Source organism: Phodopus roborovskii, unplaced genomic scaffold (assembly GCF_943737965.1).
Source record: "Phodopus roborovskii unplaced genomic scaffold, PHOROB, whole genome shotgun sequence".
Lineage (NCBI taxonomy): Eukaryota > Metazoa > Chordata > Mammalia > Rodentia > Cricetidae > Phodopus > Phodopus roborovskii.
The window spans coordinates 964,783-983,896 of record NW_026126588.1 but is presented as its reverse complement, the minus strand read 5'-3'; the positions used below and the strand labels follow the sequence as shown (position 1 = coordinate 983,896).

The window sequence follows — 19,114 nt, the reverse complement described above, 5'->3', positions numbered from 1 at the left end:
GGCTTTATCCCAGAGATGCAGAAATGGTTCCATATATGAAAATCAGTGAATGTAATCTATCATATAAACAAACTGAAAGAAAAAAGAAAAAAGCATGATCATCTCACACTAGATGCCAAAAAAACCTTCAACACCCCTTTATTATAAAAGTCCTGGAGATACTAGGGACATAAGGGAAATACCTAAACATAATAAAAGCAGTTTACAACAATCCTACAGCCAATATCAAATTAAATGGGGAGAAACTCAAAGCAACTCCACTAAAATCAGGAACAAGACATCCACTCTCTCCATGTCTATTCAATACAACACTTGAAATTCTAACTAGAGCAAGAAGACAACTGAAGAGATTAGGGATACAGACTGGAAAGGAAGGAGTCAAATTATCTTTATTTGCACATAATATATAAGTGACCCTAAAAACCCCACTAAGGAACTCCTATAGCTGATAGACACTCTCAGCAAAGTAGCTGCATACGAGATTAACTCAAAAAGAAAAATCAATAGTCCTCCTATATACAAGTGAGAAACCGACTAAGAAAAAAATAAAAGAAACAACACCTTTCACAATAGCCTCAAATAAAATAAAATATCTTGGGTTAACTTCAACCAAGCAACTTGTATGATAAAAACTTCAAGTCGTTGAAGAAATTAAACTTCTTTCTGCCAGAAGATGGAAAGATATCCCATGCTCATGGATCAGTAGGATTAACATAGTAAAAAAATGGCCATCTTACCAAAAGCAATCTACAGATTCAACACAATCACTATTAAAACTCCAATACAATTCTTCACAGACCCTGAAGGGACAGTGCTCAACTTCATACAGAAAAACAAACAAACAAAAACTCACTCTCAATTTCAAGCTGTACTATAGAGTTGCAGTGACAAACAGCATGGTATTGGCATAAACACAGACACATTGATCAATGTGATCGAATGGAAGACCCAGACAGACAGACATTCACACACCTACGGACACCTGTGTTTTGTAAGCCAGAAATACATACACACTGGAAAAAAAGATACTGCTTGTCTTCAACATATGGTGCTTGTCAAACTGGATATGTTCATTCAGGAGAATGCAAATATAGCCGTATATATCATCCTGTACAAAACTCTAGTCCAAGCAGATCAAAGACCTCAACTACACCCTGAAAGACTGAACATGATAAAGGAGAAAATAGGAAATAGCCTTGAACTCATTGGCACAGGAGACAACTTTCTGAACAGGCACTAAGATCAACAATTAACTAATGGAACCTCAGGAAACAGAGAAGTTTCTGTAAGGCAACGGACACCCACAATAGAACAAAGGGGCATCCTATAGAATGGTAAACATTATTTTTACCAGTTGCAACCCCAACATCCAAATGATTAAAATGGTTTAAACCGGTCTGAACTGGATTGAACTGGTTAGAACCGGTTTAAACTGGTCTGAACTGGTTAGAACAAGAGGGAACAGGTTTAAACAATTCAGAACCAGATTGAACCTTTTTTAATCGGGCAAAACCAGTTTTGTTAGTTCAGAACCATTGTGAACCAGCCAAAACCGGTTTAACACTGATTAAACTAGTTTTAATCGGCCAAAAACAGTTTGAACAGGTCCGAACCAGTTTGAACCAGTCAAAACCGATCTGAACCGGACCGAAACGGTTGGAACCGGATTGAACCAGTCTCAAGGTAAGCAGTGGGGCTCTCTTACCACTGATGCCCTGGTGAGAAGGGACTTGCTTTTCCTGGGGCCTATTTGAGAATACAAAAGACCCAAAATATATATATATATATATGATTATACAGTCAAATGAAATAATCCTCCTAACTTCCCACAGATATATGCACCTAGTAGATGGAAAGTTTTCACAAGACAAACACATGCACAATCAGTGGGAAACACTCAAATGCACTCTTAGGGAAGAAATGAAATGACTCATGAGAGAAATTACAAACAGGAGCATAGGATCCACAGCCAAGTTCCATGGCATGGCCAGGTGGAGTTCCCTGTCAACACGCACTAGGTCAGCCTGTTGAATATTCGTTATCCTGCTGTATTTCTCATGGCTCTTGACAGCCAAGTAGGTTAGACTATCTGACCAGTGACCCCAGAAATTCCTGTCCCTGCCTCCCCAGCACGGATTGTAAGCATGTGCACCACGCTTGGGTTCAGGGTGTTGAACTCAGGTTCTCATGTTTGCAGAGGCCAGAGAGGGTCAAAGAACACCCAGGGGCATTGGGATATTGAGAAGATGGCACCGGCCTTCGTCATCCCTCCATGTTTGCTGTAAGCTACAACTTAGGCAGCAACTCTGCTAAAACCTGTATATACCATCCTAAAGGATCAGAGGGAGGGAGAAGGAAATGGCTGCCTTTGGCCAGCAAATATCCTGCTATGAGCCAATCCCCCCACCCAGTGAAGCATCAGGACGACTTCTCCAGGCAGGAGAGGAAAAAAACAGAGCCTGGGGGTCCAGTGCACTACTGACTCTGCCTCCATCCATGCACACCTCAGACTCTACTATCTAGATCATTGGTCCAGAGTGGAGCAGGGATGGCCGTGGGATACAGGTGAGGGCTGACAGCTGTGGGTAACGGACTGTGGGATGAACTGTCTCCCTAGTATGGATACACACTAGACCATGGAGCTCTCCGTAACTCCGGATCCACGTATCTGGTGTCCTTTTCTGATCTCCTCAGGCACATGAGATACACACAAATATACCCCATGAAAAAACTTTATTAAAAAAAAAAACAAGCCCTTTGGACCAAAAGCAACCTAGGCAGGGAAGGACTTATTTGACTTAAGCTTCCAGGTCACAGTTCACCTTTGAAGGAAGCTGAGGCAGGAACTCCTCTAAGGACTGGAACAGAGACCACAGAAGAACGCAGTCTGCTGGCTTGTCTGCTCACAGGTCTGTGCTGTTAGCTTTCTTACACAGCGCATGAGCGCTTGCCAAGGGAATGGTGTCTCTCACAGTGGACTGGACCTCCTGTGTCAGGTAACAACCAAGACAATCCCCAGAGGCATGTCCACAGGCCAATGTGATCAGGGTAATCCCTCATGGGAGGCGTCCTTCTCAGGAGAATCTGGGCTGTGTCAAGTTGGGAATTAATGCTGTCAATTTTCTTGACCTCCCCTGACTCCTCCCTTTCTATGCTCACACTACAGCTCTGTGATGGTGGCTGTATTAGTCACTTTTTAATTGTTGGGGATGGCTGCTCCTAGGCTTTCCCTGGGGCCCTGAGGTATGGAGAGGAATGTAGTTCCTTGCATAACCCCAGGAACACGCTGGGCAGTCAGGAACAGCCTCGGGTGGGATTCTTGGGGAAGCTGTGGCTTCTGACCCTGGGACCCCAACTCTTCCCCACCAAGGGGCTGTGGTCATCAGTCCCAGGATCTCTAGGTGCTCTCTCTGTAACCACATGAAATATCTGGTACAGCATCGTCTGATCAGCTTCCTGCTGTCTGCATCACAGTGTCTGACAGCTTTCTGCTGACACTCTCCGATTTCCCCTCTGCAAACCATATGCAAAATGTTGTGCTACTTAATAAATTTGCAGGGCAGAAGTTATCAGCTCCTGGTCCTATCTTTCCTGTCTTCTTCATTTTTCTCGTCCAGGTCCTTCCTCTCATGACCCTGCACTGAAGCCTGCTGGCCCAGGTCACACCATGACCACGGCACCTTAGGAAAGGAAGGGTTCGTTTGGGGTGACTGTTCTAGAGGGTTGAGTCCACGGACAGTGAATCATGGCAGCATGCAGCAGGCAAGAACAGGATGCTCCAAGCTCACACTTTGGTCCATAAGTAGAGAGCAGAGAGAACAAACTCAGAGGAAGGTAAAGCCTTAGGCTCTTAAAGCCGACCCCCTGTGACACACTCCCTCCAGTAAGGCCACACCTCCTAAAGTGCCCCAAACAGCACTACCAACTGGGTACCACGTGTCCAAATACCCGAGACTGTGGGGACATCTCACCAGACCACTAAAGGTGGACCCGTCAGCGAGCCTCCTGGTGAATTTTAAGGTGCATGGTAAGGCAGTGACACTGAAATCAAGGTCTGAGTTCAAATCCCCAGTGCAGTCCTTCGTCTGAGTGTGATCAGGCTCACTGTCCCTCTGCTGGACAGGAGGATGGAGAAGGCAGAGGCTGCTGTGTACCACCTCCTACAGCAAAGCCATGTGCACGTCATTCTTGAGCACAACTCAGGATTGAGAGGGGCAGGTCAGCAGGAAAAGGACTTCAGACAGCTCTGGCCTCAGTCTGATGGTGACTGAGGGAAGCAAAGGCATGTGTGGTTTACACACACGACCCTCACGCATGTTCAGATGCCATGGTGCAGGCATGAAGTTGTTCAGGGAGTAGAGCTGGGACATCCTGAGCTCAGGGTGTTTGATGAGGCTTCATGGAGGGGTTTTCTATGTGAAGCCAGAGCAGAGGCTGAGGCAGGGGATGACGGTGTCTGCAGGAGGCTCTAGGGTTGTGGTTGCAGAGACAGCACAGGCCAATGCACTTTGGAACCTTCGGAAGGCTGCCCCAGAGAGAGCTATGTGGACAGCGGAGGCCAGGGACAAGCCACAGCTAGTGGTCATGGGAGACTTCAGTAAGAGAGAGATTAGACAGGAGAGAGTGAGTGATTTTCCACTCACGTGATCAGGCCAGGGGTCTCTGTAAGCTGGGAATGCATTACAGCTGTTCACTCTAGCGCCTGCCCACTTGGGACCTCCACGGTAGGGGCACTGGCAACCAAGGAGTTGCTGTAGATAGCTCCTCACCTCCTGGGGCCTGCATGGCTTCTGAGGTTCTTTGCTCCAAACTGCAGGCCGGCTCTTCCTCCTTCATCTGCTCACCTTTCTTTCTGGTGCTCCCAGGGGACCAAGAGCCAAAGTAGGTTGGCTGGGGACTCTAGGAGGGGCACAGGAGAGGTGCCAGACAGGTCAGGGATGCACCTGCCTTGGAGAGGCAGCAGCTTCCAGAGCTAAGCACACACAGCCTGGACAGCCCTGCACGAGGTTCGGTGTCTTGTCCAGAAGGAGCAGGTAAAGCGACCCTGTGGCCGCGTTGTGCGCTCTCCAGAGCTGTGTGTACAGTGTGGGTGCAGACGCCTGCCTTGCTCTGCTTACAGTAATGGGTGCTCTCGGGTCTGCCCGCCGCATCCTCGGACTCCTTGCTCCATGCTGGGAGGGGTGAGGAGGCAGAAGTCGCCTTTGCTAGCCAGCCAGCTGGCGAAAGTCACCTTCCCAAGGCCCGAGTCCCTCCTAGACACCTCCTTGCCACAGACTGACTGACACTGGTGTCTAAAGGCTTAGCGCCGTTCTGCCACCTTGGTCAAAGGCTCACCCTGCCTCTCAGACCTCCTCACGAGGTGGCCTGGGCTTCCTCAGGCCTGTAGTACTGTCCACAACTCTGTCCCTTTCCTAGGCTGAGTCGTTCACAAGTCCTGGTCGGTCTGGGTCAGCCCTGTGCCCTGGCTGCTCCATGACATCGTCATTTAAAGGGGCTTCCCCATTTACATCCTACGGTTTGTAAATTCCTTTTGTTTATGTGTTTATTTGACACGGGGTCTCATGTAGTCCTGGCTGAACTTGCTGAGCAGCCAGGGACAAACTTGACCTCACACCCTCCCGCCCCCACCTCCCAAGCGCTAGCATTAGACTCATGGCCCGCCCTGCCTCGTGCTCATCTCTCAATAGCCTGTAGCTACAGGTGTTTTTGTGTTTTGTTTCTTGGTTTTTTGTTTGTTTGCTATTATTATCGTTGTTGGTTGTTTTGCTTTTGGTAGCTCATGCAATATCAGTTGTATTTATTTACTTTAAATCTCTCATGTGTGTGCAAGTCAGGACAACTTTTGGGAGCTCAAACTCAGGCTGTCAGTCCTGGTGGCAAGTGTCCTCTCCTGCTGAGCCACCTTGCTGTCCTGTGACAGTTAACTGGAATGATGAGCACGGTCTTTCGAATGATGCTCAGCAGTGAGTGTGGCACGTTGGGAAGCTGGGTATATGGGGTAACAGGGGGCCTGGGGCTGCCTCCTCTCTTCCCTCCTCCTGAGCCCTCTTCCTTCCTACCCAGCTTTGTGCTCTCCCACCCCTCAGCAGGAGTGCCCATCCCTTCTTCTCAGCCCCGCCAGTTCACATGGAGCTTTCTGGTCCCCGGGTGAGCCAGTCAGCAAGGTTCTGACCCCTGAGGGCAAGGTGGCCTTAGAGCCCTAGCCAGGTCTCCAGAGGGCCTCTGGTTCTGTCACCTGCTGTGAGTGGGAGCCAGACTTGGGTGCAGAACAGAAACTTGAGGCTAAAGAGGAAGTGGGGGACATGCGGGTGGTGCTGAGGAGAAATGAGCAGACTCTTACTTCACTATGGTTTCCTCCTGGGATTTCTCAGCTTTCCTCACCCCGGTCTTACGAGGCAGGAGACTGCAGCTCCTCCGTGAGCCTTTATCTGGTTCAGTTCAGGAGCCCAGACACAAAGCCTGTGGCTGGAGGATCCACGGGGCCACGCAGGCCTTGCTCACCTTCTCTCTTGTCCACGGCGGTCTCTGCTCCCTGAGCAGTTCGTCCCACACTGGCTGTGGTGGCTGCCTGGGTCCTGCCCTGCCCTGGTCTCCTCCTCACGGCATCCCTGCCCCCTTCCCTGCTCCTCTCCCCAGCTCAAGAAGAGGACCTATGGCCTGGGAGGCCTCATGCCTGCTATCCCCCATCCTGCTGGTGCTCCTGGCCTCAGGTGAGGACGGGGGACGAGGGTGATGGAGGGAAGGAACCGGGAGAAGGTAGGGAAGGGTTGGGAGGTGTGCACCAATGGGGCGCTGGGCTTGGGAGGGCAGAGCACATGGGGTGTTGAGGCCAGCGGCTGGCTCTAATCTCATCCCAACATAGACAGAAAGAGGGTCACTCCCTGAGAAGGGGACCCACCTCCTAGCCTTGCTTTGGCTGGGGGCTCTCTGACCTGGAGGGTCTGTCTGTCCTCAGGCTCCTGGGCACAGGGCACAGAATCTCTTCAAAGAGTGGAGGGAACGAGGCTTTCCGTGAAATGCTGGTATGATCCCAGCCAACGCTTAAAGGAGAAAATCTGGTGTGTGAAAACACCAGCAGATACTTGTAACATCTTAGTGTCGAGTCCTGCAGGCAGAGATGCTCAGGGAGGACGATCCTTCATCTGGGACAATCCTGACTCTAACTCCTTCACTGTCATCATGACTGCGTTGAGGACGACAGACTCGGGTTCCTATCACTGTGGGATCCTTGAAAGCCGCAGAATGTTCAGGATTCTCAGAAGCTTCAGCCTAGTGGTGTCCAAAGGTGAGCGTCCCCCTTCTATGTGGCTCTCAGCCGTCTGGAGTCACAGGCTCCAGGGTTGGAGAGGATTCTAGGAACTGCTTCCTCTAGTAGCTGGAAGCTGTGGTACAGGGTAGAAAGTCCTTCCCCCCCCCACCGCCCCACCGCCACCAAGGCCACCAGATGGTTCTCAGGGCAGAGTCAGCCCTAGACTCCAGGCTTCTGGGCCACTCTTACTGGTTATTCCTAATGCTGCTGCTAACAGAAATCTGATTATTGAAGGTCCTTATCACTTCCCCCAGCTGTCACTATCCTGAACATCCTATGCCTGTAATCCCATCAGGAACCTTCTCTCCAGGGGTGGTGGGCTCCATCACATGAGAGAGAGCTAGACAGAGAGTCTCATGGGAGACTTAGTGGGGAAAGCTTGGACATGTGGGTCCTTGTTCCGGATCTGCCCTTGCTGCCTGGAAAGCCCTGAGGTCTGGGAAGGTGGCTCAGAGGCTGCTGCTGCTGACTTGAGTCTCATGTGTATCTCATGCTGAAGCCTGCAGTGGCAGAGGGATTTCTGGATTAGTCTGTCATGTTCTCATGTTCACAGTGTGCATGGCTCCTCCCAGCTCTCCCCTGTTGCACAGAATGTCCTGCCCTTCCGTCCAATGCGTGACTGGAGGTTATTTTCAGGAAAGCTTTGGCCTAGGCACACTCCATGTAAGGGAGGCATTAGGTTTGACCTTTATATGTTCAGACATAGTGGGCGCAGGCCTCGGGAGATGGCTCAACCAGTTAAGTTCTTGCCATGTGTGATGGTTTTAGTTGTCAGTGTGCAGAACCTAGAATCACCATGGAGACAAGCCTCTGGCCACACCTGTGAGGTAGGAAGACCCATTCTAAAGTGGGCGGCACCATGACCTAAGCTTGGGGTCCTGTACTCCGTATAAAAGGGAAGGTGACCCAAGCACATGGCTGCTGCTCGCTGACTGTGGCGTGGCTGCTTCCGGTCCCTGTTGCCTTGACTTCCTTGTGATGTACTTACTGAACTGTGTGCCACAACAGACTCTTTGTCTCATAGGGTGCTTCTGACACAGTTTTTAAAAATCATCAATATGGAAAACTTACCCGAGACAATGTGCGAGTTCCATTTGCAAGCGCACATTAAGGAAAAAGCTGGGCATGGAAGCACATGCTTGCAAACCCAGCACTGGGGAGGGTCCTTGGGGCTCACTGACAAGGTCCTCATCAGTGAGAAACCCAGTCTCAAAAGTTAAATAAAATAAAAATGAAATGAATTACACCTGAGTAAAGACATCTAAAATTGCCTTTTAGCCTCACATGCACACATTTACATGCACACACGTACACATACATATGAACATGCACACATACACATGTGCACATACATATAAACATGCACACGTACACACAAACATGTATACATGCATATAAACATGCACACATATACATACACATGTATATATGCATATAAACATGGATACATACACATGCACACACATGTAACACACATGCACACATACGCATACATATACAATGCATACATATACATGCACATGCACACATACATACATACACATGAACACATGCACATGCATATATACTCATGCACCCAAACATATGCACATATACACGTGCACACAGATGCACCTGCATACACACAAACATGCACATACATGCATATAAACACACATTTTAAAAAGAACACTGGAGGCTGGACAGATGGCTCAGTGGTTAGAGTGCTTGCTGCTCTTACAGAGGACCTGAGTTCAGTTCCCAGCCCCTTCTTCAGATGGTTCACCACAGCCTGCGACTCGAGCTCCAGAGGACCGGATACCGGATACCTCTGGTCTCCATGGGCACTGCACTCAGGTGCACACGTCACCCCCACAGACACTAATGAGAAGTAATATTAATTTAGGATGCGAGAACACAGGAAGCAGGAGAGGCCCTGGGACGTGAGGCTCCGCTTACACTCACATGCTCTGTGGCCCCATTCACAGCAGGGCACCACCCTCCCTTGAGTGGGTCCCTCCTCTTCCGGGGCTGGAGACTGGGGTGCTGGGGCGTGAAAAGACAGATGCTGTGCTCATTAGGTCTCTTACAGCTCCAACCCCACGCACGACTTCCTGGAAGACGACAGCCCTGGCCTCTGCCACCAGCCCTGTCATTGACAGGTACAGTGGGCTCTTAGTCTTGTGTTTCTCCCCACTCTCCTGGATACAGTGTCCCAACTGTCACTCTGATAGATGCCCAGCTTTCACGGGATGGGTAGAGTCAGACGATCACTTCTGGTCATTTTATATAGGCCTCAGTTTTCCCTTCTGCAAAGTGAGATCACAGTAATATTCCTGTATTTGACTTTTTATCTTCTTCTCTCTGTCTTCCTTCCTTTCTTTTATTTTCTATTTATCATTTATTTATATCTATATACCAATCATCCATCATGTATATTACTATCTACCTATCTATCCATCATCTATTACTATACAATTTGCCTACATCTATTTTCAATCTATCATTTATTTATCTATATCTATGTATTATTATACCCGTTATCTATCATCTATTTATATCTAGCTACCAATATGTCTAATACATACATACATACATACATACATATATATATATATGTATGTATATATATCATCTCCTACCCATCTTTCATCTATCTGTCTGTCTGTCTATCTATCTATCTAGCTAGCTATCACCTATCCCTTTTTTATGATGAAGACCAAACCTGAGACCTCACATTTTCTTGACCATGCTGTGCCCTCAGCATTATATACCTTCTATTTTGGGATTGCAGTTTCATTTAATAACTTAAGCTGGTCTTTAATTCACTCTATTACACAAGGTAACTCTGAGCCTTTGGTCCTCCCGCCTCATCCTCCTGTGTGATGGGCCTGTGCCACCAGCCCAGGCTCTTGATATTCGAATCTGGGTAAATCTTTGTTACGGGAGGCTGTTCTGTGCCTTTTAAGATGTTTAACAGTGTCCTTGACCGTGCATGGCTACACACAGGTGTGTGTCGTCAGGCATTACTAGATGTCCTTGAAGGATGTGGCTGTTCCCCATTCAGTGCCACCAGCTCCTGATGCAGTGAGGATGGACTGGGGTGTCCACTGGAGGGGGGGCTTGCACACTCTCTCACCCTTGTGTATCTGTTGTGGGACTGCTTGTATCTGTACCTCCGCCCTCCTTCCAGCCCTCTCTCGGCCTTCAATATGAGCAGGGTTGTAGTAAGGGAACTGTGTTGAGTCTGGAGAAAGGCAAGGCCTACAGTTCCCGATCTCATGGTCTGGAATGTTTCCACGTCTGCTGATGGGTTTCCAGGCCCCAGGCCCCAGGCCCTTGGCCTCTGCCATCTACTTCTTTCTGAACTCAGCATCCTGAAGACAGTGGATCCCAGGGTCTTGTAGGCCACTCCTTTCCAAAGATTAAACCAGAGAACTGCTGGTGTGAGACATCCCTGGACATCTATTTGCCTATGACCTTGTCACTCGGGTCCCTTCCCTAGAGGCTGCGATAGGTGTGTTCATGTCTGCCTTCGGGTCCTTCTTTGGACCCAAAGTGGGACATGTTGGGATGCACTTAGCTGGCACAGCTGCTTGTCAGGTTCCCTAATTCTCCTGGGAGCTGACTGCATCTCACAGAGAAGGGCTGAGGTAAAGCTGAAGGATGGGACAAAGGTCCCTGAAGGAAGGAGGCTGCAACTGGCAAGTTCAGGGCCCTAAAAGGAAGTTAGGGGCAGGAGACGGAAAAGGAAAGGGACAATGGCTTGTTGCATTGTCCTGTTATGGAGACTGCAGGACCTGGTAAGGCAGGTCCAGCCACCGAACATTAAAGTTGCCCCCTGCCCAGCTGAGCAGTCTCCCCAGAAGAGGCTGGGTTGCAGAAGGACCTGTGGGAGTCATAGGCAGCATTCTGGACTCTGGCTCTCCTCACCCTGAGTCTCTTTGTTCCAAAGTCCCCCAGAGAACTGGATGTGGAAGGTCACCATTGCTGGTGTGGCAGTGACCATCCTGCTACTGCTCGGACTTGTCCTTGTGGTCCTGTACCTCAGGAATACTCGAGGAAAAGCCCAGAAAGGTGAGCCCATGTTGCTTGTTTTCTTGTCAAGGAAACTGACCTAAAAGGTAAGGTATCCAAGTGGCTCCCTTCTCCTTCACAAGGTGGCAGGCCTGGTGGCCCCATGTGAGGTGGGGGGGGACCAGGGTGGGGTGGGGGGACCAGGGTGGGGGTGGGGGGACTGTGGGGGGTGGGAGGACCGGGGGGGGACCAGTTCCACTCAGCCTTTGTGTTGGCTTACCTAAGGCACCCCAACTCCCCCTCCTATTTGCTAGCATTTTGGATCATATGTTTTTCTCAATCTTAATTTTTTTATTATTTTATTTCATGTGTATGGACGCTTTGCTTGCATGTATTTCTAGACACCACATGTGAGCCTGGTGCCCATCAGACCTCCTGGAACTAGAGCCACAGAGAGTTGTCCTCCACGGTGTGGGTGCTGGGAACGGAACCAGGGTTATCTTGAAGAGCAGCCAATGCTCTTAACTATGGAGCCATCTCTCCAGGACCTACTGTTTTCAATTTTCTGGTTAATGGTATTGAAGTGCATGCTGCTATCATTTTTAAATTTTGTTTTTCTCAGTATAAGGAAGTGCAGAGATGTATGTGGGTCAAAAAATATAAAGTAGCAACTATGTAGAATGAATGAGTCAAAGGATTTAATGTACAGCTTGAGGGCTATGAGTAAGAATAGTACATCATAGCCAGTTTTCACTGAGCGGCTTATAACTGTTCTTGCCATAGGAAGGGCATGAATGTGTTTTAACTGTCAACTTGACACATCTAGAATTACCTGGGAAGAGAATCTTAACAAAGAATTCTGTATGTCAGGTTAGTCTGGGAGCATGTCTATAGAAGGAGGGGCTATCATGATTGTTAGTTCATGTGGTAAACCTAGTCCACACAGGCAGAACCATTCCCTAGTCAGGGGGATGTGAACAGTAGAGGAGGAAAAATTGAGCTGAGAGCAAGCAAGCAGGATGTGTTATTCTTTTTGCTCTTTCTTGGTCGTGGGTGTAGTATGTCGAGCTGCTTGAGTTCTTGCCTCAGCTTCCCGAAATGATGGACTGTAATTGTCCTTTTCTGTGTCAGGGTTTTGGACACAGTAACAGGAATAAAACCAGACCAGTTAGTAATTTGAGAGGACAGACATATTTATTGTTCTACATTATTAACCATTTTGTTATCTATATTCAACACCATGTAGTATGTAATGTGTATAATATATATATATATACATACACACATACATTTTAAAGTATACACAATGATTTTTCCCCTTTGTGTGACTAAGGACAGAACTGAGGCCCCGGGCATGCTAAACACATGCTCCACCACTGAGAAGTGCCCTTAGCCCCTCCAGTAAGAATGGGGATGGTACGGGGGTATAGCTCAGTTGGTAAAGTGTAAACATGAAGACATGAAGTTGATATCCAACACCTATATAGAAATCAGAGCACCCACTTGCAATCATAGTGTTGGAGAGGTGGAGACAGGCTCACCAGCTACCCCACCAGCTTTGGGGAATCAACACACCCCAGATCCCAATGAGAGACTGTCTCCAAAGAACAACGTGGACAGTTCCCGGCGAACAACACTCAAGGTTTTCTTCTGACTTCTATACACATGTGCTCACATGTACACACATGTCCATGAATATGCAACCCACACACACACTTACAAACACACACACACACACACACCCCAAAGTGAGTGTGGTACAAAGGGAAAAATTGTTTTCCTTAACTTTTTTTTGTTTTGTTTCTTGAATCAAGTTTTCTCTGTGTAGTCCTGACTGTCCTAGAACTCACTGTGTAGACCAGGCTGGCCTCGAATGCAGAGATCTGCCTACCTCTGCTTCGTGAGTGTTAAAATTAAAGGCATGTGACACTACCACCCAGCTTCCTCCAGGCTCTTTTTGTTTATTTGTTTGGTTTGGTTTCTTAAGACAGGGTTTCTCTGTATTATTTTGGAGCCTGTCCTGGCACTAGCTCTGTGGACCAGGCTGGTCTTGAACTCACAGAGATTCACCTGCAATTGCCTCCTGAGTGCTAGGATTAAAGGTGTGTACCACCAACACCTGGCTTCCTTCGGGCTCTTAAAGGACTTTTTAATCCTTGAAGTTCTGAGCTTTTAGCACTAATCCTATATGATCTCTGTAGCCTTCCGGTGACTTCTGTGTCCTTTGCTGCTTTGCTTTGTCCTCTGTGTCCTATGTACTTATTCTCCATGTGTCTTCCAGATATTTCTGGGGACAACAAGGTTAAAATGTTCAAGTGGATTAGCGTGCTCCTGGAGCTTGTGAATATTCAAGCTCTTAAAAAAATCCTCAGGGAAGAGAGGATTTCAAAATTCTATAAGCTTATTTTCCAAATGTAATGCAATCAGTTTAGTGGGTTGCTGTGACATGTTTAGAAAACAACATAGGGACAGAAGAATACCCAGACTCTGCACATGTGGTCTCACGGAGTTTTTCTTTAGGGGTATGTGTGAGTGTGCACACAGGGGTGAGGGAGAGAGGGTGCATTTGTAGGAAATGCTACACACCAAGGGCTTTGCACACAAGAAACCAGGAAGCCACCGCCTTACTACAGGCAACCCCACTGGTGGACAGACTGCACTTAAACCTGATGTTTAGATATGGACTGACAGTGAGCCACCTGAAGCTGACCATGACATTGGCTGGGTTTATGCAGAGCAGACACAGGCAGTCCGGTCATCAGGCTTCCTAGAACCCTGAACACCACTTGGTGCTGAGTGCTTGGAAGCTCTGTAGGCAGAATCCATCCTTTGGCCAAGCCCTGGCCGCTCCTCCATCAGGGTCCCAGCCTGGTTTTGCATTGGGAAGTGGGTGAGGTGGTACACAGGAAGTCCCACCACTAACTTTCTGGTTTCCTCACAGTTGAGAACAAATGTCACCATATCTACGAAGATGTTCCATGTCAGAAGGAGGAAACCACTGTAAGTAGGGACAGCTCCCCTCTGGGACCCAGGGAAGCTTAGCTTTCCGCTGTAGATCCATCCTTGTGAGCTGTGCTTTCTGCTGTGCATGTACCATTGTGGACTTCGGTTTACATTCAGTTTCTATTTTGTCTAAGTGCTGGCATACACTCATGACCGCTCATGTCCTCCTTGTGTTCCAAACTCAAACTAGAGAGAGGGAGAGACAGAGACAGAGATACAGAGACAGACAGATGGACAAACAGAAACAGAGACAGAGAAAGGGGAGGGGGGTAGAACCACATCTTGGCCATCATCTCTATGGGAGACTGCCTTTCCTGTACCTTAGATCCCCAGCCAGCCTACAGACTAACCGCCATTGGTGCAGCCAGTGTAGGAAAACATGATGAGCCATGTTCCCTGAGTCCTCTTGAGGACTGGGTAGTTTGGGTAGCTCTGTCTCACCTGACCCCTGGTACTAAAGATGCACAGAATTAGAAGGCTCCAAAGTGACCTAACCCGGTCCTCTGTATAATGCTAGAACTGATTCCGTGAAACACGTCTCTAACAATTTCCTTCTAACTCAACCCTATTCTGGCTTGAATATGAATAAGATTCACTTGGAGAACTTGTTTAACCAACAGTTTCTTGAAGGGTATGGTAGTGTAGGCCGGTAACCTCAGCATTTATGAGACTGAGGTAGGATGTGCCAATTTTAAGCCAGCCTGGGCAACGTAATGAGTTTCAGTCTCAGAAACACTAGGCCTGGGGACTGCAGCTCAGTGATAGTTTTTGCTGTGCACATGCAAGACCCTGTGTTCCATCCCAAACACTGAAATATGCAAATTAATGGCTTCTTAGTCTCCTACCCCAGGGGCTTTGCTTTCATGGATTTGGAGTGAAGCCAGACTGCAGTGAAAAGTAGCCTCCGGGTGGGGTGGGGGTGGGGCGGATAGATGGGGACACCAGTGCTTCTCAGCTCAGTGGTGGGAAAGGCAACTCTCCCAGCCATCCCTTCCCAGAGGCTCTGCATGCCAATTGTCACAGCCCGTATCTTCGTAAAGAAAAGGTTTACTTATCTTTATGACTGTGAATGTTTTGCCTACCTGTATATGCACCATGTGTATGCAGTGCCTGAGGTGGTTAGAAAAGGGAATCAGATCCCCTGGGACTGGAGTTACAGACAGGTGTGAGCTGTCCAGACCCTCTGGAAAAGCAGCCAGTGTCCTCAACCACTGAGCCATCCATCTCTCCAGCCTGTGTTCTGCATCTGCTTTTTTGTTTTGTTTGTTTTGTTTCCAGTTTGGTTGTTCAAGACCAAGGGTTTCTCTGTGGCTAGTTCCTAGAACTAGCTCTTGTAGACCAGGCTGGTCTCGAACTCATGCCTGTCTCTGTCTTCCGAGTGCTGGAATTAAGCATGCGTCACCACCGGGCTATGTGTTCTGCCTCTGCCCTGTCCCGGCCATCCCAACTGCTATCCTGTCAACACTCATCTGCTTTCTTCAATTCTCAGGGCTTCAATCAGCAAATCCTCTCCAGTGAGGATGCCGAGACCATCTGCTACGCTTCCCTCATCCACCTCAACCACGTGAGCCCTCGGAACCCCATCTCTAGCAACACCCAGCCCTACCTGAAACCGTCGCCTGACCCCCTTCTGTCTGTGGAATATGCTAGCATCTCTAGAAGCAGACTCCAGTCTTCCAAGGCAGCTGCCCTGGAGATGGATCCCGAGAACTGAGGGCTGAGGCTATGTCCTAGCAGAGGAGCAACTTCCTACAGCATAGATGGTCCAGACTGTTAGGGCCATGCTTTCCTCAAGGAAGATGACCAAAAGTACAATGGAGAGGGCCTGGGGACCCTGGTCTCTCCCCTCTGGAGGCCTAGGATCAATGCCACTAGGACAGTCTACATGGATAGAGACCTGGGCCAGTTTCTCTCAATGACTCTGGCCTCCCTTCCTTTGGTGACCACCCCTTCCTTCCTCGGTGGCCCTTGAAACCCAGGCAGATTGTGTAAGTTCCCCCAGGGACTCTAAGTCAACTGGGATCTCTGCCCAACCCTTAGCTCCTCCCCACACCAGCCTGGCTCCTATTTCTAAAACCATCCTGCTCTGGGAACTCTGGTAACCCTGACAGGAAGAACACTAAGATGTGGGCAGCGCCCATCAGTGGCCTGTCTTCTGAGACATTTCCAACCATGGCGGAACCAGGAGCTTTCTTAGCATAGCCAGGCACCAGTCTCTGTGAGAGCACATCCGGGTGCTCTGCCTTCGAGAGGGACGGCCATCCTCTCTGCTGACTGTGTCTAACTGCACCATCTATGCCACACCCACCTTCCAGGACCCTCGCACTGAAGATGCCATCCCCTCAGCCCAGGCCCCTCACCACTGTGAGGCAGGCACTCAGACCAAGGGAGGCAGGGTCAGGGCAGGAGTTGGATGCCGTGAGTATGGCCCTGCTCCTGGGGACCCATCCCCACCCTGCCTGCTCATGTCCTCCTCGTGCAACACAGATTTGACTGGGAAAGACTGGGTGACTACTATCCCTGACGGGAGGCCCGCTGTGTCTCGCCTTGGAGTCGTTGCTCTTTGCCTATGGTCTCACCTGACCTCTGGTCCTCCGTGACTCCTAACAGGGCCTTTGCTCTTGGTCTGGATTTCAGTCTACATGGCCCCCTAAGAGTCCCCTTTTACTGAATGTCCCTTGAGCATGTCTACGACTCATCCTGAGGGTTGGGCTCTCATGAGCTGTTAGAACCAAAAGGGCTTTCTCAGACTGGAACTCCTAGAGCTGACTACGATGTTTTCACTGGGCCAGGCTCTGCACTCAAGCTTGAGGAGAGAGATTGAGTCTAGGATGTATTTGGGAACACTTACAAAGTGCCCCATGCTTCTATGTGGATGAAGAGCGCAAATATCCCTATTGGTGCCCATTCCTGCCTTTTACAGATGGACGTAGACTGGGTCCCACAGGTAATAAATGGTAGGTTGCAGATCTTAGAGTTTTTACCATTGTGTTTCTGGTCCCTGTTTCTTCAATGATCACTTTGTGTATGTATTGGGGGAGATGTGGATAAACAAGGACAATCATGGCTTAGTTGGAGGGATGCACTAGGGACCAGGTTAGGACAGGGGAGCAGGACCTAAGTGACCTAAGCCTTAAGATGCAGGAGACAAGATGGGAGCCACTTACTCTGCTGAGAGGTCTAGGTGAGCGATTCCTAATTTGCCAGTGGCTCCAGAGAGGACAACTTGAGCTCCTTCCTGCTCTTCATCTGTTACACTGAAGGCCTGGGGGCCATTCCAGGGCTGTGCCCTTGGGATGGTGGACTCATCTCTCCTTACCTTGGGCATCCACAGCAAGCCAGCACCCTATACCAGGGGTGTTTGGGGAGAAAAGCAGTGTCTTGGTTTCATTTCCTGTTATAAATGAGCAAAGGGTAAGCTGGACTCACAGCCAAGGACACATTCCACAATGGTGGGGATGTTCTGATGTTCTGGCAGTGGGGGGTGGGGAGGTGGGGGGGTGGGGGTCGGGGGTGGGGGTGGCTCTCTGTGTTGCAGTTTTGCAATTAACAGTCTCCTCTTCATTTTTTTTAAACCATGCTTTGAAATGTTCAGACTTTATATTGCTTTCGGGGTGGGTCTTCCCACTTTCGTCAGCCTAAACCAGATATTCCCCCACAGGCCTGGCAGAGGCTGGTCTCTTTGGTGACAACTATCCCAGAGCAGAGATGTTTCTTGATCTTTTGAGCCCCAAGAGGCCTCCATGAGCAGGCCCTGAGGGTCAGCCTTCACTCCCCCCCCCCCCTTGCTCAGGAAGCCTCAGGTGCAGATTGCATCTTCAACCTCTCCCTTTCCTCCTGAGGGCTCCTTTAAAGTCACCTCCCCAGAGACAGCCACAGCAGTAGCAACAAAGTAAAATCAAACCCCAGAGACCTCCAGAGGTTAGGCGTGTGGCACACACCTTCAATCCCAGCACTCGGAGGCAGAGGAAGGTGGATCTCTGTGAGTTCAAGGCCGGCCTGGTTAACAACCCTGTCCGCCAGACCTTGCCTCAAAACAACAGCAATAACAAAAACATAGCTAAAGATGGATTCGTGGAACAGGCTATGGCAAGAAGGAGTGGTCGTACCCTGCCAGGAGCCAAGACTCACCACAAAGCTGTCAATGTTTACCGCTGTATTTGGAATGGAAAACCGGCTGAGGCAACTGGGCTGAAAGAGAGAAACAGACTGTGGCTCTTAGGTGTGGGAGGAGTGGGGTTTGAGGGAGCAAACATTCCCAGTCTGGGGAAGGCTGACAGAGCTGTCATCTACCCATATGGGGGAAATTAAAATTAGATTCCTACCTTATGTCTTACACAAAAATACATTCCAGATGGAGCAGGAGCTCAATGTGAAGAGCTGAACAATAAAGCCTTTAGACAAAAGTTATAAGCATTTATAGGAGCAGAGTGGCGCATACCTTAATCCCCACACTCAGGAGGCAGAGGCAGGCGGATCTCTGTGAGTTCAAGGCCAGCCTGGTTTACATAGCATGCTGGGACAGCCAGGGCTACATAGCGAGAATCTGTCAAAAATAATAGTAAAAGAATTTCTATTCTTTCAGAGTGGAAAAGATTCCTTACAAATCATCAAAGGCACAAACCAGAAGTCATACGTTTGACTTTATTAACATTGAAAACATGAGTACCAAAGAAGATTCCAGAAACTCAGCTACAGGATGAACTATAGACAAAGCAGGATCCACAGTGCACACAGCTGGGAAAGATCACTAGCCCAAATTAACGACACGCCTTTCAAATTCACAAAAAAGGAGGTCGAGATGAT

General features: G+C 48.9%; 1 protein-coding gene across 1 annotated transcript; it reads left to right on the top strand.

The window, feature by feature from the left end:
* The first annotated feature begins 5,829 nt into the window (after nt 1-5,829).
* On the top strand, nt 5,830-17,291 carry LOC127236649 (uncharacterized). Its single transcript, XM_051204390.1, has 6 exons — nt 5,830-6,710; nt 6,956-7,285; nt 9,381-9,450; nt 11,244-11,365; nt 14,247-14,305; nt 15,798-17,291. The coding sequence occupies exons 1-6, from the start codon at nt 6,347-6,349 to the stop codon at nt 16,020-16,022; spliced, it is 1,170 nt and encodes a 389-aa protein (XP_051060347.1). The 5' UTR covers nt 5,830-6,346; the 3' UTR covers nt 16,023-17,291.
* The last annotated feature ends 1,823 nt before the right edge of the window (nt 17,292-19,114 follow it).